Source organism: Vidua macroura, chromosome 6 (assembly GCF_024509145.1).
Source record: "Vidua macroura isolate BioBank_ID:100142 chromosome 6, ASM2450914v1, whole genome shotgun sequence".
In the NCBI taxonomy this organism is placed as follows: domain Eukaryota; kingdom Metazoa; phylum Chordata; class Aves; order Passeriformes; family Viduidae; genus Vidua; species Vidua macroura.
Genome location: NC_071576.1, coordinates 13,875,417 through 13,902,252, shown reverse-complemented (window position 1 = coordinate 13,902,252; position 26,836 = coordinate 13,875,417). Strand labels below are relative to the sequence as shown.

The 26,836-nt window shown below is 38.0% G+C and overlaps 1 protein-coding gene across 2 annotated transcripts in view; it reads left to right on the top strand.

Annotated features, from left to right (window-relative positions):
• Window positions 1–7,145, top strand: part of VRK1 (VRK serine/threonine kinase 1) — a 32,289-nt gene extending 25,144 nt beyond the window's left edge. Inside the window, exon 14 of one of the 2 annotated variants that reach the window (XR_008437653.1) lies at window positions 6,897–6,981. Coding sequence is in view for 1 of the 2 variants with exons in the window: in XM_053980995.1 (XP_053836970.1) it covers window positions 6,897–6,979 (83 nt within the window). In the remaining variant the exon portion in view is untranslated. Of the gene's footprint in view, window positions 1–6,896 lie in introns of both variants that reach the window. The other variant, XM_053980995.1, reaches the window with a different exon arrangement.
• Window positions 7,146–26,836: the final 19,691 nt, after the last annotated feature.

Here is a 26,836-nt window from a genome sequence, read left to right as displayed (position 1 = left end):
GAGGTTGTTAAAGGCCTTCTCTTCCAGTCCTGTCAGCCATCAGTGTTTCTGGAGCAGTCAAGTGACTATTTGGAAATACAGTTTCAAAAAGCCCTTGAGAAACAAGCTGTGTTGGACTTTCAAAATAAGTTGCTTGAAGTTTGGTGAAATTCTTAAATTATTTTTTCTTTATATTAGCATGTTATCAGCTTTTCCTTTTTTTTTTTTTTTTTCCCCTGACATAATGAACCCATAGGCTTTCCTGAAAAGGGGAATTTTGCAAGCTATCCTTTATAAAGTAATATGGATGACGTTGAAGTATTATATTAGCCAATCTATCTCCACCAGGAAAAATGCTGTCAGAAGAGATGATTTCTATTTAAATGAGAAGCTTTTTCCACCCCCCTCTGTAGCAGCTCCATTCTCAGTGTTAGCTGCCTTCATGTACAGTAGTAAAATATAGAGGCTTATAAGTGATGATACTGTTAAAACAGAATACCAAACTTGGGCATACACTGTCCATATCCACCAATGCTCCTGCAGGGGTGTAGTGCATAATATGATAGGACTAGTATGCTTATTTTTGATCAGTTTGATGGAATAGGCAGACAGACATCCTCAGTGAAAATCTCATAAATGATGGAAAAACAAGGGTTTCATGAGAATTTGTGAATAATTCTAGGTTCAAAGTTCCAATAGAAATAAAACAACTACCCCAGCAGGTCTTTTTAAATCTCAGGGTTCATGAAGATTGGATTAGAGCAATACAGAATTTTTTTAGAATAGCCTTTTTTATTTTCTGTTCTGAATTTTATAAGACAGTTTTGGGATTTATTAATTAGGGCATATAAAGAAAAGTACTAAAGTAGATATGACAATGAAAATACAGTATTTTTAAATGTACTTTAAAAATAGTTGATACTACTAAGGGTGGGAATTCTGCAGGTCTGTATTGCTGGGTAGCATCTACCATGTTAAGGCCTTACCTGGAGTCTTTGGTTACTCTTGCAATATAAAAAAAAGAACTATGTGAACAGCTCCAATATGAAAACAGTCATACTGATGGATTGGTTAGAAGAACATTCTAAAATGGTGGTTTAATATTATTTCTCAGTTAATAGGTACTTAGCTTTATGCTTATTTACCTTGCATGGCATTGCATAAATCAGTATCTGGGTTATTGTCTTAAACCTTTTTTTCTTTATTCAGATAAGATTTATTACTTAATGTCCACTTAGGTTCATTTTTGCATTTAGAGAATTATTGGCCTTGTCACCAAACTTTAGGAGAAAGCAAGTCATATCTTTTTTGAGCTTCTTTATGGTGCAACTTGTTACTTGTCTTTTTACTCTGTACCAATGCCCACATTGCATTAATCTTGTACCCTAAAAAACTTATTTTCTGTAGAACTTGTACTGCACAATAGTTCTAATTGTGTAATATGTCTCTTCCTTCTTGTGGAGGATTTGGTATTGACTACTATCTGTTACAGACTCCAGAAGGAAGTAGATACAAGTTTTAAAACTGTGTATCCATCTCTGTGCTTGGTGACTGGAAGATCTGTTCCTTTCTGTGCCCTTCTTAGCCTTCCCTTTCCTGTCTCAGGAATGCTGCAAGTGAAATGTTCTAGTACAAGAGTTATGTGGTCTGGTTTTAGAAGTTAAAAACATGTGCTGCAATGTTTTATCTAGAAATTACCAGAAAGATCTGGGTTTTAAGCAGAGAAATACTGTTTTCAGTTGCCTGAAATATTGACAAGCTCACTTCTATATTTTGCATTAAGTATATTCAAACACAACGTGAAGTGATCTGTCTTTTTATGCCTGCCCAAGATTGTTTGAGGATCTTCAAAGGCTATTTAAATTAGAAAAGGTGTGGTAGGAGGTGCTTTTAATAGTAAAGATTTTTAAATATTGTGGATAGAGAGGTTAAAATAGATTTGGTTTACATTTATTTTATCTTTCTGGTTCTTCATGAATAGTAGGGTTTTCTTGGCAATTTGCAAGTGACAAATTCAGTAAGAATTACTTTGAACATATGAACACTAATCGTAATAAAGGGAAAAAATTAGTCCAACATGTAAAGTATGGGAGTGTTACTGTGTACTTCTGTGTGTGCTTGGAACACAGTTCCTTATTTAATCTACGTTTATATTTTAGACATGTTTCTGTACAATATTTTCAGATCATTTCTAGCACTTAAACACATTTAAAATGTCAGTCATTTATGTTCCCTTTTTACATTTAATGGGACTTTCTTGTGTTCGATGCTAATAAAAAGTATTAAAACAAAACACCTTGTAACGAAAATTTTCTGTATGTAAGGTTTTGTATAATGACATTACATGTAGAACTAGGTAATTTAAGAAAAAAAAAGTTATGTCTGCTTTTCTGGTTGTTTTTCTGTGACCTGAAGATGAATTGCAGTATGTTGAACAAGTATTGCAATTCAAACTCAGATATAAAATTTGCAAGTGAAATTTTTCTACAGGAAAGAAAAATCATACTGCAGTGACTCAGATTTTTACAGGGAACTAACCTTTTGCAAGATTGCAAGTAATGTTTTGAATTAAACTGCCTTCCTCCTGCAAATTGCTGTGTGGCAAAGAGGAAGGTTAATTTCAGACACATGCTGCATGGGACGAGTGATTTCTGTTTATGTACAATTGTGTTTTGAAATATCTTCAGTGAAGCAATTTTTGCAAATAGAAGTAAACCAGTTTCAGTTTCATCTGGAACAATTTTATATGAAAATTTTTAAAAGAACACTTATATATTTGATGTTATCTGTAAGAAGTACACAGACATAAAGTCATAAATAATAGATTCTTGTGTTCTGATGTTTTTCCTTATGAGAATATGAAAAGTATTTGCTTTATTTTTTGCAGGAAAGGGAGTACTTGGCAGAACAGAGCTCCATCCCACAATTTCACTGACTTTTCTCTCTCATCCCTACCCCACAGTCATATATTTACTGGAATTCAAATCCATATTTGCATTCTTTGGCCTCTCCTTTTTTTTCCTGAGTTGTATTTCTGAATTCTTGTAGAAAAAGTGCTGCTGTGAAAACAGAAAAAGCCAACTAACCACAACTACTATTTGTCACCCTTGCAATTTCTTCAGCAGCTTCAGAGTACTGAAAAATGCTTGTCTGAGAAGTGTTATTCACCAGGTTTTTTCAGTTATGCAGGGGTTCCCTGGCTGAACTGGGAAAGAGTTTGTCAGAGGACTCTACCTTAAAAGAATGAAGAGTCTACTTAAAAGAAGACTTCATCTTCTTACAATCTTCTTAAAAGAAGATTTTGTCTTTTATCTTCTTCAAAAGAAAAGTATCTCTTCATTGGCACCATATTCAAACTGCCCAAAGTGATTGGAGAATGTTGGTGTTTAACTCATTAAATGCTGCAGCCTGGCCTAGGTTCCCATCTGATGTTTGCAGCTGGTTGCTGAATGTAATCTTCAGCTTCCAACACTATTTTCTTATTCCTTCCATATGTGAATAGCAAATGTATGGGTTCTATTTTCTTGTTTCCTTTTTCAATCTGATGATTATAGAACACTTTTAAGGGCAGTTGAAGAAAAAGGGTCTCCTAGAGAGTCATCTAGCAAAATCACTCGGTTATTTAATACCACCAAAGACAGCTGAAATATACCTGAAACACATTTTACAAGAGAAAAGGGATACTGTGATCAGGAAGAATTTTGAAGAACTGGCAGTTCTCAGTTTAACTGCTTTGGAAACCACAAGTATGTATTTATTACTTAAATTAGTAACAAAATTATTCTTGGGAATAATTTATTGCACTGAGATCTGATGCAGTGGCATATATAAGATTGTAGATTAGGGACAGGATTATTCCTACCTTATCACTTCTCAGGTTAACTGTGGAAATTTCACATATTTATGTTTGGAATAATTTAATACAGGTGTATAGTTGCCTGTATTAAAGCAACATCAGTCCTAACACTGTCCTGCTGTGGCATATGGGTTGTCTGCACAGAAATGATGATTAAGCTTCATCTAAGTGGATACCAGTTGAGAGTATATCTTCCAGAGAACTCCACCACATCATCCACCACTCCAGATTTACTGACCTTTGTTTCTGAAAGAGGTAAACATAGAGCAAAATGTGTGTGTAAGATTGTGCACACGAATGCATAGACATTAGGTTTGGGGTTCTTTTTGGGAAAGGAAACCTTGTAGTGTCTGATCAATGTACTCCACCGCTTCTTTTGATGTTAGGTATTTTATTCAATGGTCATGACTACAAATTTGATTTAAGAGCTACAATTGCTGGAACTTTTTAACCCATTAGCTGGAGACTGGCATGTACTTAGTCTTTGACAGGTGTAGATTCAGCATGTGGAAGTGATATAGTTGGCTCATTTCTAGCATGCTATTAGATATTTGTCACTTACCTGATGTTTGTTGACAGTCTAAAATCTCTACATGGCTCTGTTTTCAGATATTCTAACCTATGATGTAACTTAGAAGTCACCTAAATCCTACCTGATTTTATCTGCTCAGTTGCTGTGTTTTCATGTTTCCAAATCTCTCACTGTCCTCCTAAGAAGGCAATTTAAACAGGAAAGTAGTGGCTTGTTTTTAGCAAAGAAACTTCTGTAATTTTATAAAAACTTTAATTTTTTTACTTGAGCACAGTTTTATGTCTTAGTTGTAAACCTTGTGTAGTTCCAAAACAGTGTATGTAGAATTGGAAGATGAGAAGGGACATTAAGAAGAGATCCGCTCTATACACCAGTCTAATCAATTTATGTTGGTATTAATCTTGATAGAGGCTAAAATTTTGTCTTAAAACCTGTATGATTATTCTGAAACTTCCCTGGTTAAACACCACTTGTAATACTTAACTGTCCTTACTATTACAGAGGATTTAATAAGGGGCAGTATTTTAATATTTTTATTACCTAATATGAATTTCCCTTAAGCTTAGTAGTTGTTCTAGCCACTGCGGACATGAAAATCACACTCATTTTGTGCAGCAACCTTTTGCACATCATATGTCTCCTATTTTTTTTTTTACTCTCTTCAGATAAACTAGTTAAATTCAATAATTTCTACTTGTTTTTGTTAGAGAACTGGAAACCACTTTTTCTCCCCATTTTTCTCCGACCTTTTTTGTAGGACAGAGCCCAGAACTATACACAGTATTGCTGGGTTTCTTTTACAAAGCTTTGTTTTACATTGTTCTCTGCCTCGATTCACCCAAGTTTACTCACTGAGCTTCAATGATCAGTGACTCGTACTGCTCAAAGGCTGTTGTCTTAACCAAGCAGCTTCTTTCTTCAGGACTTCCATGAAATTCAGTTTTGCTTTTCTTTACCTGTACACTTGACATGGATTGTAGAATTATATATAGTTTTACAAGCAAGAACTGAAGTAGTTAGGCATGCTATCTTCAAGGAGGAATTTAGGATTAAGAAGAAAAAAAAATTTAAAATTGCATGACTAGGAGATGAAAAATATTTCATTGTTACTGTATATGCAAATGGCAGAAATTTTTATTATGTGTAATATTTTTTTGTCAAAGTGACTGCAGTTGAATGCAATTCACAGAAATGAGCAGTGATGTTTTGTTTTCTTCCTTTTCCCTGGTAGTAGGCAGGCAAGAATCAAAGTGCAGGGAGGTTTTATTATTGCTTTTAGGTATGGTCTCTTTGAACAACCTGCCTGCCAGGTTTACTAGGAATCTTATTTAGATGGGATTATTCCTTAGCTTTGTTAATAAAATATTGTCAAGTGATAGCTTGAATCTGTAGGCACAGTTGCACTGGAAGCTGAGCTGATTTAACAGCTGACATGGTCGAACAGAAATCTGCCTTCCTTTTTCACCTGTGTGCCTTCTACCTCCCCTTGTATAAACTCCATTCAGAATGCTCTAAGATGCCATATTTCACTAAACTGTGAGCATACCAGACCAAAATTTTGTTGCTAAGTTTCAGCTGGGATAGAGTTAATTTTCTTTGTAGTAGCTGGTGAAGTGCTGTGTTTTGGATTCAGTATGAGAGTAATGTGGATAACACAGATGTTTTGGCTGTTGCTGAGCAGTGCTTACCCTAAGTCAAGGACTTTCCAGTTTCCTGTGCTCTGACAATGAGGAGCTTCACAAGAAGCCAGGAGGGAGCACAGCCAGGCCAGCTGATCCAAACTGGCCAGAGGGATCCATACCATGGAATGTCATACCCAGTATATAAATTGGGAGAGTTGGCTGGGAGGGGCCAGTTACCTGCTGGGGGGCAGGCTGGGCATCAGTCAATGAGTGATGAGCTCTTGTATTGTGCATCACTTGTGGGTTGGGGGTTTTTAACATGTGTGGTAATTAGTCTTTCTTTTTACTTTTTTTATTATATTTTACTTTATTGTAATTATTAAACTGTTCCTATTTTAACCCATGGGATTTATTTCCTTCTTCAAATTCTCCTCCACTTCCTACTGGGAAGGGATGGGGACTGAATGAATGAACTCTGCATGGTAGGTAGATACTCTCTGGGGTTAAATTGTGATCCCAGAGCTAGATGAGCTTAGCACAAGGTCCAAAAAATAGCTTAATACTGGAAAGCATTATAAAAGTAAAAGTTGGCACATGGGGAGGAAGGAGGGGTGTAGATTTTGTAGAGGATCTAATTATTTTGGTGAAGATGAGCTAAAAAAATGACTCAACTCCATGTGATGATACTCTTGGAGAAGTTGAGCTGAAAAACATGTTTTTTAGGAGGTCAGTGCCCAGAAATAGTTGTAGATTCTCCTCTGTTCATGGCATATTCCCTATCCCCACTTAAAGCTCAATGAGTGATACGAGTTCAGCTATCCTTTTACAAACTAAAAGTTTTATCTTGTTGTCTGTTTTTGTTATTTTATTTAACACTGTCAGTCTTTTTGTTTTGTTTGAATTGCAGATGCAATTGCTACCAGATCCCAGAAGATGACCTCACCAAAACCCAAGAAAAGCACAGCAACCAGAAAGAGAGTCCAGAAGTAAATAATATATGGAGCAACAAATTAAGTTGCTCTGTGGCTCATTTCTGATTTTTTTTTGTTGTTGATAGCACTGGAATCTTTTTCTTTCCTTTTTAAATGATGAATCCGGTAAAAACATGGACTGCTGTTTGTACCTGTTTTTGAAGAATAAATGTTTTATTAAAATATTTGCATAATTTATGTACATGTAAATACTAATGCAAAATTTTGCCAACTTTTGAAGGGGGGATGCATTTTTTTTCTTTATATACATGAATTCATGTCTTAAAGGCAAACTAAAAAAGAGTGCTTTTTTCCTGCTTTATAATGTAGAGATAAAGCCTTATTTAATAGTTTCATTATGGGTACTGTATAAGAAACAGCAGTGTTGCATCTGATTTCTCACAGTTCTGAGTAAAGTTATATTGGTAGTCACTTAAATGCACACTGAGATGAAGTCTGAAAAAGCAGAAATAGCTTTTAAATATATTTCAAGTGTTTGAATTAAAAACAGAACATAAGGCAAAAATCATGTCCTTCCATTCTCGTTTGTATTAAATGCATTTAATTCTTTGGAAGACAGGTACTGAATTTTAGCCTTTTTTTTTTTTTTTTTTTTTTTTTTTTGCATAGTATTTGTGCTTGTATCACTTTTCCAATTATTCAGAGTTTCTCTGGAAAGAAAGAGACTAGAATTTCAGACAAAGGGCCCAGGGCAAAGAAAAGAACTAACCAAAAACCAACGCCTATTCTCAACTACACCCTCAGGTTTTCTTTTTATATTAGTGAAAAGACTAGAATATAATGGTGAGTAATTTTGTGCAGGATCTAGTTCCACTGATATATCTCACATCTGCTTCCCACAGCAATAATGGTTTACCTTTTTAATACTTGAGGAACGTGTAATGTTACAAATCCTTTTGTACAAGTACTTCCTTGGTTTGCTTTGAGTCCTCTCTTCAGAGTTATAAGTCAAAAAATAGAGTGTTGAATTCCAGTGTGAATTCAACTGGAATTCAGTACTGCTGCTTTTCATATATCTACTGCAACATACACATAATAAGGCATGAACATCATTCTCATCAGGGCAACCGAAAGTTTGGCAAACCAAAAGGAATCCATATGAGCCAGTGAGAGTGTATTCGTGTGGATGTCCAGCTTGCTTGATTGTATAATGTCTGCGTAGCAACTCATGAGATTAAATAAATATGTTGTAGCATGAAATGTTGAATGAATGAATGAAGAGTTTATGTTTTGAAACAAGGGGGTCCGTTGTTTTGAAATAAAACTGGAATACCATATTTAAGAAGTGCTTTCTCATTTCTGATGAGTGTTAGGCTCGTTTTCCTGGGTATTAGTGAAGTGTGGCTGACAACTTTAAGCATAGCATTCTCTTCATTTCAGATGTAAAAATAGGATTGCTAAAGCCTCTCTCATGTTTAAAACTCCTCAAATCGAACTATCATTTTAATGACTTCGTTTAATCATTTTGTTCAGAAAGTATGTTACACTGTTCTGAATAGCTATTGTCAGGAAGGCATACTGTATTCTCTTCCTTGTCACATACTCAAAGCTAATGTCATTCTTTTGTACTTCAGTTGTCTGACATTTTGTTTTTTTTAGTAACTTATTTACCAGTAAACTTCCTTTGATTACTTTCCAAGTTTCCAAACAGTGTGTTTTCTTTTGACACCACCAAAGCCAAATGGAACAAACACTTATTTCCATATATTTGAAAAGAATGTTTTGAGGTGTGAATTTCATAAGCCACCCTTACCTCCTCCCACCCCAAAAATGTCCTGGAAAAAGATGTCCTGGCAGGTGTTCTGTGAAGGAAAGGGTGCTTTTGATTCAAGGTGAATGTTGTTTCAGGGCTTGTCTCTGTTCACAGGGCACTGCAAAGCCCCAGGCTCCAGCTCACTGTAACTGCAGTAGTGTTTAAAGCGTGGGACGGGCAGGAGGAGCTGAGGGGAATGCTGTGATCATACCCGCAGCGCTGCCGTATGGATCACATACAGTGTGTGCTTGCACACACGTGTTCTCTCTGCTTTGCAAAGCACTGATGGGGAAATACAGCACTTCATGAGAGGCAGAGGGTGCAGTCAGATTTTTGTTGACATCCCCGTTTGAAAGTAAAGCCCCTAACACAAAAGAAGCAAGCTGCCTTTAGACTGCATTTACTGCTCTTGATGACTCCAGTTGTGTGTAAATATTAGAAAACAGCAGGGTCCTGCATTCCAAGAATCACTTGAGCAGTGCCATGAAGACAAGTGTCCTTACTAGTATTGTAGTCATACTCCCAAGCTCTCCTGCTGTTTCTAATCTGTGCGTGCAGCCGTGAAAAAACTGGACTGACATTTACAGGCACAGCAGGGAGATGCTTGAGAAGGGAATGTTAAAGACTCCGCTACCTATGTTTCAAAGTGGCCACCATACATGATAAATCTTCACAGGAGAACTAGTCAGCACTTCAGCTGATGGTGTAATGAGGATATTGATAATGAAGCACAGAATGCTTCTTTTAGTGCTTGAATGTTTTGCAGACAGATTGTTTATATTTTTCCCTAATCTAAAATATCTGGAGAGACAGTCAAATTCAGGATGGGTATAATGTATTTTTTAGATGGTGCTGGTTTGATAATTTTGACAGGATTATTTTCTAATAAGTTAATATAAATTAATAATTCCGAATATTTGGTGCAGCTAGCATTAAGAAGGGGGTCAGTTGCTTTCCTGAGTAGTTTGACAGACTTTTCTCACTGTTTTGTCCCAGTGAGCTGCCAGATTTGGGATGCCATAATACCAGTAATGCAATTAGGTTTTCTGCACGTTGTCTGGTTGACTTCTCAGTTAAGAGTTTCTTTCCCTTTGGGAATAAGACTAGACAGACTGTCATTTGCTATTACTAATTCTGCTTAGCATTATCACTGGAGCTTTTTTGTAATTAGCTATCTTAGTTGGCTCTTAAATTTTAATAGCCAATTGAAGCTACATTTTAGCCAAGTTCCATATCTAAATTGCATTCAGTCCATTAACAAAGTTGGTTAAAAGGCTATTAAAACAAAAGCCAATATATGGTGGTTAGCACTTAGATCTTTGCAGTAGTAGCAGTAGCAGCCTCCAATGAATATTCTCAAGAAATGGCACTTCCTCCTAGAAAGGAAGTGCACAAAGAATGACCAAAGTTTGTTTTGGGAGCAAAGGCTGAATATGCAGAATACTTGTAGAAAAAGTAAATAAATTGAAGTGTGTCTTTTCTGGAAGAAGGTGGGAAAGATGGTGGGGGGAGATGTAGAAGGGGGCAGTTAATGGTTCTGCTCTGATTTGACAGGTTCTGGAAAAGCCAAATAAATGGAATGATGTTTTTCTCCATTTCAGCTAATCAAAATTATTAGCAAAACCATCTGAAGCACCTTCTGGTGGAATTGTCATCTTGCTGAGTTTAGTTTGTAAAACATCCTGCCAGACATTAAAAAAAACTGTAAGCATGCCAGCACATAGGCTCAGAGCACCACTTCTCTAATTGATAGACCCTATAATTTTCATTTTTACTGAAGATCATGGCTGGATACCTCAGCCTCCCATGTAATTTAATGTAGCATCAGTCTGAATTTTTTTTATCCCTGGTAGCATTTGTTTAAATTACCCTTTTCTCTTCTTTTCTTTCTTAAGGTGTAGACAGGAGATTAACTGCCTTTGGTTCATCCTCTGACTAATAATGCATTTCTCAGACTTTTCTGCTTTAAAAAAAAAAAAAAAATCTTTACTTTTGGGAAGACATCAGATATTAATGCTGCTATGGCTTTAACAGAGAGTCTACCAGTTGCTGATGAGCTGTTTCAAGGATGGTTTGCAGTGCCCTGTATAGGTGATGATAGGTGAGTATCAGTAGCTTCATTGTAGGAGGTGTGAGGCAGACTCCAGATTGTGTCTTAATAACCAGTATATCTCTGCTTTTGCCAGCATATGTAGTGGGGCATCTAAATTAGAGTTTCCATAGTGTACCAGTTCTGCTGTAAAACAAAACACAGAGCTGGTGCTCTTTGAACAAGAGTCAGATCCCATTGCCTATAGTGGCACTGCAGCATCAAACTGACTGGAAAAGCTCTGTGGGAGAAAATACCAATTGCTTTACCTCCCATGTTGTTTGGGGGTGGTGGGCTCTGCAATGATGAGGTACTCAAAGGGAGAAGGAATCTCTTCTTTATGAGAAGTGATTTTCATTTTGTCCTTCCTGAAAGGCAGAGAGAAAGCAGATGTGGTGGGATCAACTTTTTTGAAAAGTCCTGGAGTCCTAGTTGGGATCCCAGATAGCTTTGTGCAACTGCATGCTAACTCATAGGCATTTCAGTTTTCTTCACTGATATTATCAAGATTCAGCAGCTGAAGATTTAGAAAGTTGATTCCATGAATTTGATGCTTCATTTAAGTTCTTTTTCTGCATGAATGGTACCTCTATAGCACCAGTTTGGGGTTTAGAAACATGCAACAGCTCTAACTGGCTGCTACAATTCGACTACTTTTCTCTACATGGATGTGCCATGTTTTTAAATATGACATCACAAACAGTATTGCACTGGTACTTCTTTCTGGAGTCTGTATTTCATCTTATCCTACCAAAACCTGTCTTCTTCCAGACTGTTGCATATCTTGTCCATGTAGTCTTCCATGCCAGATTTTAATGCCCTTGCATTTAGTTCTGCATACCAATACCTGAAATTGTCAAATGGCCCTCAAGTTTCACAGCTTCCTAAGCTGCTATACGAGAAGCTTTTTCTTCCCCATTAAGAATGCTGCAACAAGTCAAAATTGAGGTTTTGCAGTTTCTCAGGAGTACCCCCAAGAGTAAAAGAGTTGTGGAGGAACTGTCATTTGATAGGAGAAAGATTGGCTCCCATATGTCTTGGAAGGTCAGCTTTCCAGCCCTGCAGACCTCAGCTGCTGTGATGGGCTTTCATAAGTATACTCAAAAGAAAAGTGATGAGAACACAGTGAGACAGCTGTGAAGTATAGTAAAAGTGAAAAGAAAATATACATTTTTATGAACTTTCCTGAACTAATTCACCAGACCACTCCAGACAGGAAGAAGCTGGCACAGTGGGAACAGCATCTGCAGCTTCTGAGAGAAGAAAAATTCTTCCTTGGCAAATGGAGCTAGAAACCCAGAAAATTAAGGATTAATATGTTCATTTATACAGAAGCAGTGAGAATACAATAACATGAAATACAACCAAGGAGGATGCATTTAAAAGACAAAAGAGCCCTGGAAGGGACGGTACTTAGCTTTGTTCAGAATGCAAACTCTAACATGCAGTTCTGGGAATTGGTGAATTGCACAGCTTAATGCTAAAAGAAATTACTTAGTACCACAACTAATACACGATCTGTGCCTTGAAAACCTGAAGGTACTTTCTCTTTCTGCCAGGAGAGGAGTAGAATACTGGATCTACTTGAAAGTAAGTAACCCTCCAGCTAATTTTGTCTATCTGCTGCTAAACCTCAACAAAAACAGTGTAAGTAATAAATTGAATTACATTCTGAAAAGAGATATATCTATAAAAAAAAATTAATGCCTTTTTTCTTACATTCTCACTAATCTCTCATTGTGGAGCTGTTTCCTTTAGATTGGTGAGGGTGGATCTGCAGTAGCAAATGTGCAGTCCCTGACTCACTTCTAACAATACTTGGTGATAGCCACAGCAAAAAATATACAGCAAAGAGCACCACATTTAGAAGACAATGTAGTACTGAAAATATCTGGGTGTGGTGTAACAACTGGTTTCCTCTGTCACTGAGAGAGCTGATCATTGGTAATTTGTAGGCTTTGGGCTTTTTAATCGGAGTGATCAAATGTGGAAGGAGGCAGAATTTGAAATTATCTCTTATCCAGAGCAAGTATCACCTGATAAATCTCTTTGGAGACTTGACAACAGTTTTTGCCTTTATTATTCTCATATGTGAGATGGTTTATGTGTGGCAGTAAGTTGTGTCACTGATCACTTGTTTCCCTTCCTCATGGCAAAGACTTCCTAAAAAGAATTTTGAAATTTGTCATCTATTTCTGGTGGAAACACTGCCCAAGATCTTCTCTAAATCTGACCAGAATACATTTCTTTCAGTGCATGGAAACTATTCTGTTTTGGGGGTGAATTCCAGTTGTTTATATTGAAAGCCTAGCCTTTCAGAGGTAGTAGCACCCAAAATATTATTTGAAGCAAGTAAGGGCTGCAGGTAACCACTATCTCTGAAAATCAAGTTTATGTTCCTCTGAAAGTACATCCTTTGCCTGCTAGGAAGATAATGATATTTTTGGCTGTCAAGACACTGCTGAATTATCTCTAAAGATTAGGGGTAGGAGCAAATTTGCAAGAGAGACCCTAACAAGGAATGAGTAATTCAGAAGTGAAATTACATGCTGCAAACCAGTAACTTGAGCTGAACCACAGAAATTGTGCTTGAACTTGACATTCCTTGATTAACTAAGGGTACTGTTCCAAGGTAATGAGGAGCTGGAGGAGTGAGGAGAAAAAAAGTATTTAAATGTGTATGTGTTTTTGCTTCATTCTTCACAGTTTTTTTCATAATGTCTTTTATAAGCTCTTTCAAGATGTGGTTGTCTTCTTACCCCTCTGCATAATACGTGCTGTACTAGAATGTGAGAAGTTGAGTGTCTGTGATAAAATGAATTTCCTTTTATTAGTTTTTTTTTTTTTTTTTTTTCATGGCAATATGCTTCTTCCTTCTGCCTTTCAAGGGAGTATTTTGATTATTCAACAAGTATTTTAGCTTTATTAGACTAATTATTTAGCCTCATTAGATTAATTATTAGCCTTAATGAAATTCATGTTGCCCTGAAGAGCACAGAAAATGAGGGGAGATACGGGAGACCTGGGGCACTGGTAGGCATTGGAGTAGGCCAGGGCACAACACTGTGCTTACAGCTGAGGAAATTGAATGGCTGTTCTGGACAGCCTCTCTTGCCCCAGGCTGATGACTCAAGATGTGGGCCCTTTTTACAAGCGTGGCTGCCTTGCTGCTTCCCCTTCATCACATCTGCCTGGTAAAAGCAAGACAGAGCCATCTGCCTTGGGTCTTTCCTTCATCTGTCTCTTTCAATCCTATGCATCTGATTTCTTCCCCATTTCAGCACAGACAATGCCATTTGCTGCACTGTTCTAATCAATCACTCTTGCAATGTTCAGAGCCCTGGGACCAGAAGTCTGAGTACTGCAGAGGTACTAGGGGAACCTCTAGATCACTGGGGGTCATCTGAGTTTTGCAGCTTGGCAGGGGCTGTAATATTACATGGAGCTTTCAAGGAGACACAAATAGTGCATGAGAGTTTCCTCTCTATTCTTCCCTAAACTCTCTCCTTTTATTTCTTTTTTTTTTCCACTGTAACATCTCCTCAGACCTTTATAGGTTCTACAGATGTTCTCTCCCTTCCATCCATTTTCACTCCTCTCCTACAGAAATATCTGACGACTCGTCAGAGAAGCCTACACTGTCTTTCCACATTATAATTTTGCCTTTGACAATCCTATTAGTTTTTCTGAAAGACCATCAAACTGGGAATGAAATGTACCAAGGAAATGATTTATTCTAGAAAACAGTTTTATTCAATTGTATGATGTTCAGCCACCGGAGTATTCCTTTACTTCATGAGCATGATAGTTTCTGTGTATATGGCTCATCTAGGTATGGCTTTTCAGGAGTGCTTGAGTTTCTTTATATATTAATAGTCCCCAGGGGAGAGCCCCTACTTATCTCATGAAGTCTCAAGTATCTAGATTGAAAGATAGACAAAGAATTTTGTAAGTCATATCACATTCCACTGGGAGGTTTTTTTTTTTTCCCCGAGGAAACCTACCTCAATGCTGTCCATATAGGTCAGCAGCACGCAATGGAGTGTCCAACTAAAAATTGCAAGTTATAGTTCTAACTGCAGGACTTCTTCAGACAAGTGCCAGGGGATATTGTGTGCCCAACAGAGTAGAGCACCAGTCAAGCAGGGATCCAAACCTCTGGTGGCAAAAGGAATGGCATGATTTTCTGTCTTAGGAATGGCTGCCTGTTCAAAAAGTGGAAATTTAAAGGAATAGCATTCATTAAATAAATGACCATAATTTAAAAAATTAATGTCTACTAAGAGATTTCCATTCTTTTGTTTCCTTTGTTGCAACCTGAAGATGATATTTTTGTCTGAACTGGTAAATTTCAATTCCTGACCCAGTAGCTGCATTCCAGTAATGGGCAAGAACACACCTGCTCTTGTATCACAAGCAGTGACATGTTTCTAGTGTATGATCTGCTGGCAAGTTATTTAAGCCATCAGCCCACAAAATACTATCAGACTTGCATAACTACACACCTTGTAACAGAATTTGTGAGCACTGCCAGTTAACTATATCTGCACAAGCTATGGTGCAGGTGTGGTCTGTTCTTCCTCTCCTCCTGGTGACATCCCTATATCTGAAGGGGACATTCATCAAGAAAAAGGGTAGGGAATATCTGATGGGTGGATGGGAAAGAGGAATTTTAGGAAAGCTGCTCCAGAGACACTTGTCTCCAGGAAGTCATAAGTCCCAGTTCCATGTACACTTGATAACCATCACTTCTGCCTTTGATATCATAGTGTATTACCCAATTTGCTGTGATTTATTGTCACAGGATGCTCTAGAAAGTTTTTCCATTCTGTCATAAGTTCTTCCAGGCCTTATTCCAGGATCTGGATTTCTTGCTTTGTGTTTCTCTGAAGGAATCAATCAAACATATGTGATGACTGCTGATTTTCTGCATTAAATTTTAGTGGTAGATTAATCCCGACAATTAATGAAGCGCTATCAAATATAATAAGGGAGACTTTTATAAGTCCAATAACAAGGTTGGAAAAGTTAGAAAAGAAGGTTAGGAAGAATTAATGTCTCTCTGAATGGAAGACTTCCTTCCTTTTTGAAGGCCTGGGGTATTTTTTTGTCTTTGTAGACTATCAGCCCAGTCTAAACACTGAAACAAGGTGGGTGAATAAAACTTCAACAGATCTTTGATCATTCAGACTCTGCAGAAATTCAGGGCAAGTCATTGCTGCCTAGTTCTGTTCTCAGAACAAAGGTTTTTAGAGCAGTCAAGTTCAGCAATTACTATTCTTGAAATTTTAACAGATCACTAAGATACATTAATCTTTTTTTTTTGCTTCCTCCTCATCAAAGCATTTGATTACCATTTGATGGTTGGAGGACATCACAGTCAGAAACCCTTTGGCTCTCACTGCTGCATCCTTTGCAAAGCAGCAGCTGAGTTCAAGACCTGCCCCAGAATTCATGCCTGGTTTCTACCTCCTTTTGAGAGGTTGAGTGGTGTTAAGAGTTGTACATAGCTTACAAAAGGCATACACATAAGGGACACCAAATGGAATTGAACTATTTCTGAAATGTTGAGGAGTACCTCTGAGTACAGTTCTTTTAAGAATTAGGGCATGTTATTCCTCTACAGTTCTTTGCTGAGCCAAAAGAGGACTAGTCAGTACATTATTTATATAAAACTTGTATTAAGTTTTTTTTCATACTAATGATGAGGAGAACATGTGTAGAAATTTATTTTTACTTTCAGGATTTCTTACTGTTGGTCTATTTTACCATGGTTAAGATTCAGTCCATTCTCTGTTAGACTTTTTTGTCCTTATCAATGATCCTCATATTATATTGATGGGATAAAAATATGAAAGGGAAAAATCTACAAGATCAAACTCAGAAAAATATCTTTTTTCTCTCCTTAAGCTATTTTGTCCTTCCTACCCTGCAAAACATAAGCAAGCACTAGAAGAGAAAAATTAATCAACAGCAAACCAAATTATATAGAGAGACATTATTTTTCACCTATCCTTTTTAGAAGGGTAATTGAAAGAAACAGAAGTCAACTAAATTTAGAACACTAAAACAATGTACAGTACTGTGAGTACTTCAGCCTAATGGATCAAATATAGTTCTTTAAATTCTTCCCATTGCAAATCCAAAGAGAGAGAATTAAAAGATACTTTTCAGAATTGTTAGTCAGTTAACTGTAAAATAATTTCCAAAGATAAAAAGATGTCCTTAATACTTTATGCTGTGTAGATTCAGGTTGGAATATTTTTGTTCTGCAAAGTTTCCATCACCAGAATCTATTTTCTTCCTTGTACACACATTTAAAATCCACATTCAGATCTGTTAAGTCTTAGAGAATGAGACTCATTTGGTTCATTCCTGTCTTACATGTTTCTATAGATGGGCTTGATATCAATCAGAGAATAGATTCACATTTCAGCTAAGCCAATCCAATGGGTAGCACAGTCCCATTTTCTTTTGCTATTCCCTGGTTATGTGTTCCTGCCCCCTTTGCAGTGCTAATATTGTTGCTCATTGCAGTGAACTACCTAAACCTGCTTGGTGTACAACCCTTTGTAAAAATAGGGCTTGGAAATTTTCTTCTTTTGTTTTCTGAAGTAAAGTTTTAAGCCCCTTTTTAACTAAGAAATAATTCTATTTCCCTGGCTCATAATACTTTAATATCATCCATTACTGGGCTGGATGTAAATCATTCATGTACTGGCCAAAAGTAGTTGTTGAACAGCTCTAAATACCTGTATTGTCCCAAGAGTTCCACATGCCTTCCTGAGAAATTCCCTTTTACCTTCAAACAGTGGAGAATTAGCCAAGTATCTGATCAAGCTGCATCATTATGCCTCATCACTGATATTTTCTTATTGGGAATAAATATAAAAATATATATATCATGCATTAAGTAACATTAAGTCACACATTAAGTCACATGTCAAAGTCAATTATGAAAAACAAACTTTTTTTTTACTAGCAAAGAAGAAATGAAAAATCTACAATTACCTCTATTTTCCAACATTGCTTCTAGTAGTGGAGCCTCAGGTATCACCAGGCATTGTCACTCAGCCTGGTGCCTGCGTCACATTTTGCTGTCTGCTTGTCACCAATCTAGCAGGTCACAGGGTTAATTCTAGAATGTCCATTTCAAGCTATTAACTTTGTAATCAGAATAAGTGTTGGTTTGGAATGTGATGAAATGGTTTAGAGTAATTTCCAGGGCTGTCAAGATGCACATGCTAGCCCTGTGACTGCAAGAGACATGCAGTGGAAGCTGAATGATTGTCAGGGACAAGGTGGAACCAGTTGCTGCTAGGCTATCCTATATGGGTTGTTGCATTATCATAAAGCCACGCATATACAATAGGTGGATTTGATTTTTCACAAAATGGATTACCAGTAATCTATGAGGTGGTCATGACATTATATTTCACTGTAACATCGAGTGGAAACAAAAAACACATCCTTTCCCCCAAAAGCAGTGGCCCCTAGAAAGTCTCTTTGTGTTAGAAGGATAAGAGAGCCTTCAAAATTTCAGGCACTCACCTGAAATGTGCATGTCTGAAACTTTGTGTGGTGTATTTATAAAGGGAAGGCATTCTTCCCAATAGTATATTACCTGTTTGAGAGAAAGAGAAATTACAAGAACGTGGAGTGTAAAATGAGTCTTGATGTTTTAAATAGTATTGACTAGGCCCCTAAAGAATTTGTGGGCTGCTTGATAAAGCAGAAAGAGACAATAGAGAATTTTCTACATGCTGGCTTTGCAGAAACATGTTGTATATTTGATTGTTTCATTGAGTGCAACAACAGAGTATGCTAAACATTTGGGATCAATAATGTTTTTGTACATATTTTTTCCAAAGATGCTAAGTTATTCTACAAGAACGGAGCATCAGTAGGAGAAGCTCATATCTAGGAACTAGGTAGCCTCTTCCCTTTAAAGGGAAACAGGGGACCAGAAAAACTGTTCGGCTTGCTCAGCATCACACACTAAGTCAGGTACTAAATTGCATATAAAATTCCCAGACAGCACATGTCACGTCATCTCCTGGTGCTTCATACAAGCCCTGAAAAGTGTTTGTTCTTGATTAATTGTCAAGCTAAATTATTTAGGTCCAATGTTAATGTCCTGTGGAGGTCTTGTGAAGTAAACCAGCCTCAATCTATTCAGTCAAATTTAAGGAGATATCTATCTGCAGTGGAAACTATATAGGTTCTTTTCTAAACTCCTTTATAAATCACAAACGAGGAGTAGTGTATGTTCTGGATTGTTTCTCTTGTCCATTTGCTTTTAAATATGAAGGGTAGCACTGGAGCAATAATCTGGCCAGTCCTGGGCTGGGAATTGCATTAATCACCTTAAGATGGCAAATGTATGTGCTGCACCAACCAAGCATTCATGTGGCTGCCAATTTCCCAAAGCCCTTTAGCAGTTAAAATATAATTACCTGTGTGGACACGAGATGGTTGACTGAATAGGTTATATCATCAACATAATTATAATTTTGTTAATAATCTGTAGATGTTGTGGAGGGCAGAAGTTAGCACATTTCTGCCTTTTTATCTGAGGGAAATTTCTAATGCTTCCTGCAGGGAAGTCAACTTGCTGCTGGGTTCAGTGCCTGTCTCTGTTGCTGAGATGGGATTAGTCTTCGAGCCTTTCTCACCTCTCTTTAAGAAATAATAAAACTCATACCCTGCTTCTGAGAAGTTCTTTGCATTTTATAAACAAAGAATCCTATGCAAAAGCAAATTCTGATTGCTTAAGTATTTGCAACATCTTGAGTGAACTCTCCCACTACTTTCCTGAAACCTTCCACTTCATACAAGTGGGCATAATAAACAGGCATAACTTTCTTTGCATTTTGAGGATCCGATCTTTTCAAAATGGTGGATACTATTTTTAAAGGAAGCTTCTCTTACATCATTAGTAAAAGAACAGGTATGTTTTCCTTTTGAAATAATTATTTACAATTTCTCAGTTTTGTAGTAATTCCATGATTGCAATCAGGTCATCAGTTTGTAGGAAGAATTCTAAATATATATTCATAAAGGGCATTTTCTCAGAAAGGGAAATAACAATGCACAACCTAGTGGATTAGAGCAGTAAAAGGCTTCTACTGTTTTTACAAGTTTGGGTTAAATGTAAGGTGTTTTGTAATGCTAGTAAAAATAGCTGTGCTTCACATTTCTGAGGATAATGAGGGGAGGCAAAAGTGGTTCCTCCATCTTCTGAAATTTTGAGAGGGAAAATAGTTTGTCAGGAGATGGTTTGAAACAGACGCTCAGGTAATGTAAGGAATGCACACAACAGAGTCCAACATTCCTAGATCCATTTTTGTTGAATACAGCCTCTCCAAGATGACATTCCATGCTTTTTTGTATTGAGCGTAATTAGGTCATTATAGAAATGTGTTCTATCTTCTCAGTACTTGCTACAGCAGCCCAGAAGGAAGTTGACACTTCACATGACCTTGTATTTTAACAGCTTTATATGCAAAATCTCCACTGCTTGTTGGGTTGCCTGCTGGAAGCCAGCTGTGGCCTACCATCAAAAGCTATGTATCAGGTTTCAAGAGCATGTCATAGTGGGGTGGTAAAACCAGTAGAGCCACATATTGGGTTACTGTTTGTGGTAACCCATAGAAAGGGGCAATCATGCAAGGTGAGAATAATTTTTTTCAGAAATTTTCTAAGATCCAGCTGCCAGGTACTCACAGACAGGGGTGTATCCCTGCCTATGGTTTTGCTCAAGGACAGAGCAAAGCTGGGAGCAGGAGGACTCATGAAGAGAAGCCCAGGGAGTTTGGGGGTGGGATGTGGGATGAAAGACTGAAACTAAGGATAAATTCTGCATCCAAAGGTAGTAGTGGACTTTCTGGTATTCCATTCTCCAACTTCTCAGTGGGTTATGTACAGCAAGGCCAGAGTTAAATCATGCAAGGGGCCCTCCTGCCTGGCAGAGAGAGACCATGACCATGGCACACAAGGCATGCTGAAAGTTGGAGGGTGGGCCAAGCCTGCAGCTCAGGTTTGTCATCATGTGCAAGGCAGTGTGGGCTGCAGGAAGGCCAGGGGATTGTGAGACCTGGGGTGTCACTGAGGGATGACAGCCTGTGTGTCCAGTCAAAGAGCTATGGGGCTCTGCAGGTCCCCAGGAGGAGTGCACTCCCTGGGATCTGGTGATTTGAATGATTGCAGTGAAGCTCAGTCAGGAGTTTGTGGTTGGAGGAAAGCTTTGTTTTTAATACAGAGAAGAAATCCTCTTCATGTGGGATACAGCTTCTACTTACCTCTACCTGCAAGTCCATAAAGACGCTTGAAACTTCCCAGCTCGTGCTCCATAAACACACTAGACCTACACCACAGCTCTGGCTGACAGACTGCCAAAGCTTTTAAAACTTTATAAAGTTATAAACATATATAAACTATATATGTACACTGGAAACAATCCAGATTCAAGAAGCATCTGAGAAAGCATGTGGTAAACACAAAGTCGGTAACTTTTATATAACATGGAAGCTACTGGTTTGCTTTAGAACTGCAGAGCTCTGACCACAGTGGATTTGGAAAGCTGTCTGGAGTGGCTTAAGGCAGACCTATTTCTGTGCTGGAGAAGTGATTTCCCAGGGATTTGAGGGAGAAGTAGTATTCCCCTGTAGCTAAAAATGTGTCTATGCCTCTGACTACCTTATGGAGCCAACTACACTAAGTGCACAAAATATGCAGTTGTCATCCAGGGTACAACTGGATTTGAGCAGTCATTGGATTGTCATTTTCTCCTGCCATGCTAAATCTCTTCAATTTATAATTTCTTTTTCCTTATACGTTCATGTTCTGCAGCTGCTTGTAAACCTGTGAACTGTACCCAGTTCAAGCTGCCTTCTCCACAAAGACCAGTCACAAAATGTAGCTGCGGCTTTTGTCCACATAAAGACATTTCAGCCATGGGTGCCTCTGTTGTAACTGAACTACTTGCCAGCCTTTCAGCCTTCTGTGCCCCATTTCAGACAAGTGGTGTGTTTATTTTAAAAAATCTTTGCACATATTCAGATTTTATAGCCAGGACTTGCAGCCACTTACAACCACAGGCGTTTTCAGCCTTTCTGTGGCAACAAAGAAGTAGGTGAAAAAGGAGCTAGAAACTATGTTCAAAAGAAAAATGTCCTTCAAGGAAGGGAGGTCTCACTGCTCCATCAGAATAAGGAAGGCTCAGTGCTAGGCTTGCCCAAGGCTTGGAGTTGGGCTGCAGTCCCCCTGGATGTCACCACAGGAGCCTCTCACAGACTTGTACTTGTCATTATTTGAAGGTTTTTTTTTAAAAGAATATTTATGCTCTCAGTTAGACTTCTCAGATTCTTGCTTCTCTGTTGCACTACCTCTGAAAGAGTTAACATGAGAATGAGCTACAAAGCCAGGAGAGTGATGAGAAAAAGGAGCCTGAAGGCTGGGAAGGGCTGTGGTCCATTATGAGGGGCTGGGCTGAGCGTGGGCACTGCCAGCTGGATCAGTCACCTGGGAATAGAGCTTCAGAGCCTGAAAGAGTAAGCGCTGGCTCATCACCCCCGCCCCGCTGTTGCCCTTCCGGTGGGGTCGGCCCGCTGAAGCATTTGAGGGGTGTGGGTTCAGCCGTGAGCGGGCTGAGCAAGTGCCATGGGAGGGCAGCATTGCTCAGACACACAGCCCGGCGCCTTTCAGCCTTGTCCTGCACACATCCGTGGAAGGGCTTCTCCTCTGAGAGCCCCTGCACACTGCCGGTCTCATGGGACCTGCTGTCCCGGCCATCCGCCCGCGACACTGCAGGAGAGCCAGGCTCATGGGGGAACCGGTCAGTCTTAGCTGCTCACCTGTCCCTCGGCAAACTCTGCTGTTCTTGAGCTAGTTCGGTGATTTTTTTCCTTTTGTCTTCGAGTGTCTTCAAAAGATAATTACATGGAGCTGGGGCCATTTGCTCAAGTTACTTTTAATTCCCATGGTGGTTGTAATGAAGTGTGTAGTGCACATCCATTTTACTAAAGTGGTGTATAAGGACACACTTGACTTGCTTTTCCTCTGCAGCTGAGAAAGGACAGATCATTAAGAAAACAGGACCGCTATGTTTGTATTGGTGCTATGTATTGGTGCCTTCAAACAGATCCCCCCGCTTGACTCCTTTGGAGGAGATGCACACTGAGTCTGAGACATACGGAGGCTTTGGTAAACGGCTTTAAAATGCTTCCTCCTGCCCAGGCTGGTGCTGCTCCCAGCATCGTTGCAGGTTTTATCTCAAAGCAGATAGGCTTGCTAGTGAAAGGAGAAGTGTCCATTAGAGAAAACAAGGGAGAAACACCCTGCACCAGTGAACAAAACCATTTCTGAAGATTTCCGCTTTGTAGTAATGCTGGCAGGTGCTCTTCCCACATGATTCAGTTGGGGGTTGGAGATTTGTGTGTTTAGGTGCTGGCTGGTCTGTCTCATGCTGAGTGCCCAAGGTGCTGTCAGAGGACAGATATTTTCACATTCAAATCCTCCTTTCCCAGTTCTTGACTTCACAGAAGTTGCAGCGCATACACAGATGCACGTTCATTTATTATTTCCTGAAAAATTGTCTCCTTGGGGCTGCTCTCCATAGAAGCGCTATCCTGTAGTCTCTCACAGAGGAACTGATGACAGGGATTTAAATCAAGCCCTTCCTGTATGTCAAAAGAGTACATAACTCCCCAGCCAGAGTGCATTTTGAAGCTGAGATTACATTGGAGCTTTCAAGCTAGATATATTTTATATAAAGTAATTGCACAGTCTTGTGTTTAAGATATGCACTCAAGTTTCTGTCTTTGATCTAAGAAATGCTTTTTTTCCCAAAGTGGAGCAGTGTCAATAGGAAATAGTATTCATACTTCAAATATTGCTTCAGGGCTGGGGTGCTGTCCTGGGAGACTGAAAATAGGGCTGTTCTGTTTCAAGTGACCTCCCTAAACATTGAAATTTGTGAATAAAAGTCAGAGGTGAAAAAAGGGAAAGTTGACATCAGCAGCTTTGAAACTATTTAGACTTGAGTTTTCTCTTAGAAAAACCCCACAAGTTACACAAATAATTCTTTTCAATCCAAATAAAATATAAGGGTTTTATTTTTGTCACAGAAAACACAAAAATATTTTTGGCCTGGATAAATTTTATTTTCTTCTTTTATTTTAATGAAAAATATTCTTAAATATGCTTGTAGGGGTCTATGCAGAGATTCATTGAGCAGAAACCTGTTCATACTTTTACAGTGCTTTGATCACTGGACTTGGCATTGTCTGTCAAAACTTTGATTAACATGACAAATTCATGATGAATTTTTTTCCATGGTGGATAACCCAACACCCTTTGCTAGTATGAAAGGCGATTATAGTGTTTTTTTCATATCTACAGAAGGATGCAGACACCAGGAAAGGATAGAGTTGAATTCCTAATACTTGTAAATAATTTGCCTTTGTATTATCCTGCCATCCTTCATTTCTTCCACCAAGTTTCCTAATGTCAGGACATACTGGAATGAAAGTATTAGTTTAGAAGTAATTGGGACTGAAGCTCTTGCTTCTAGGATCAGGGACATCACTTTAACGTGAAAGTGTCCCACCACTGATAAAGTTTTTTTGACTGTTCTGCAATTCAAGGGAACTTTGAGGTCCGCCTATGTAAAAGACCAATGTAAATTCTGAATGACCACTAAAAATAAACTCATTTGCTATTTATTATTTTATAGCTGAATATGGTAGCTACTTCAGAGTTGTGGAAAGAGAAGACATCCTTAGTTGTCTGTGCAGAGCACTTGCAGACTAAGGAATCAGCAAGCACTGGTAGGATATTTATAATCATGCAGTGCTCTGCTACATTTTCATAGTAAGGAAAATATATTCTCCTGTAGGAATTACTGTGTTCAGCCCTTTGCCCTATGTTAAGCAGATAGTAGCTCAGATTTTAGGGGTCCTTCATCCCTTAAAGAATGTTAGCTAAATCTGCCACTCTGACTTAAAAAAAATGCCATTGTTGTTTCAAAACATTGGAGTGTTTCACGAAAAAACCTAAAACAAAACACCTTTTGAATTCTAGATTATAATGAAGAGATCATATAGAAAAGAGAAAAAAGTTAATTTTGCAGTGAGAGTAAAACATATTCTTTGAACTCCCCAAGGCAGGTTTTCCTGTGGTGAGGCTTCAGGAGGAATAGTAAGCAGAAAATTATTCCTGTGATGTTTAGGCTTGTGGTTTGATGCTTTGCAGTGTGACACATAAATTGGTGGACAAAAGTGTTTATTTTCTATTTGGTGTTGCTGATGAAGCATCTATACTTCTTTGAGAACTTAAAGTTAACTCCAATCCTGCATTGTTATGTTCAGGAGTCAATGCTGATTTCTTCTCCGCATTCCCCTGTGGCAGCCTCAAATGCCTTTATTTTGCCATGATGCAAGATTGGTATCAGTCTATTTTCTTTCCTTTCTTACTGTATCTCAACTTGAATTGAGCTTTTGGTGGGCTCACCCCATGCTTCCCTTAGTATCACATTTAAGGCGTCCAGATGGGGTGACAGAATGGAATAAGACACCAGCCCTCCATCTGTTAAAAAAAAGAAGAAAGAAAAAAAAAAGATATTAAATACAAGGTTTTATTGTTCTTTAAGTAAGAACAGATACAGTCTGTATGTCAAGGCCAAACTATATGCTATTAAATCTGTCCTTTGAAGTCTTCCATTGGGCTGACCAAGGACAGATGGTAAACTGTTATCAGTTGATATGGGATTAGGTCAAGTCGAAGTTCAAGATTGAGGGTAACAGTAAGTGTCTCAGTTCAGTTGTGAAATGTATTAGTTTATTTAACGAATACCACATAGTCAGCATCTTTGCTACTGTTCTGCTAGTTTAAGAATTAGGAGATTTATTTACCCAAGCATCTCCATACTCCTTAGCAGTTTAATATGGCAAATGTGTCTGTTGTAACTTAGATACAATGAATAGCAATAAAATCTTTATTCTTTCGGAGGTGAAAAGAGTTTAGATTTAAGATGTATCAGCCTAAAATATACTGCAATTCTTTTTAATTTTTTGTTTTATTTTTACCTGGCTCATATATTTGCCTTTGTGTTTCTATTTTCTTTGCATATACACCAACCCCAAAATATTCTCATTGGAGAAACTGATTACTAGTATCAGATGTAGGGAAGCCTGTGGCAGCATTTCATTTCTTACACTTTATTTTCGCACCCAAATAATGAATGAAGACTATTGACCGTGAAGCTGAAATGCTGCATACATGTCAGGCTGCCTATTCTTCAAATTTGGCAGAGGAAATGAACTTGCCTTAAAAACAATCTAACCAAACATGTTTAGAAACAGCTTTTGCAGAACTGGCTGATGTTTGCCATATGACACATTCAATGGACATTAGACATAATTTGGAAGCAAGCAAAGCAGATAAGCGTATGGCAGTGAACGAGCTGAGACAAAATGAACTTTCAAGATCTGGTCATAATCTTACACAATAATTCTGTGTCAACCTCAGAGTTTAATAATGTGTATGGTTTATATAAGCTAGGGACTGATGGGATGAGCCTTTGCTAGCAAAACTAGAGCTAAAAATGCTCAAAATAACTTCCTAAAGAACAGCTCTTCTTTATAGCTCTAATTTTTTTTCCCTCATAACTCCTTTATAAATTGAGTGAAAAGGAAGCTCTTCTCTATAGGTGTGTTCAGGCAGAAAAGTGAAGCAATAGTCACAAACCCTGATAGTGCAAAGTTCTCTACAGTCACAAGAGGAAATGCTGCTATTGCAGCATTGGAATTATTTTTCAGGTATATAAGTCATGAAATTAAAGCAATCTAAGGTTTTCCTAATACTGTTCAGTATATTATGAGTACACATTGACTTCTCCATATGACATTTGTTCTTTTATGTACTTATTACATATGTTTATGTGTCATGTGAATAAGTAAATATTGCCAGAAAAGCAGGACTTTTGAAGTTGTGACACTTTGTGCTTCATCACT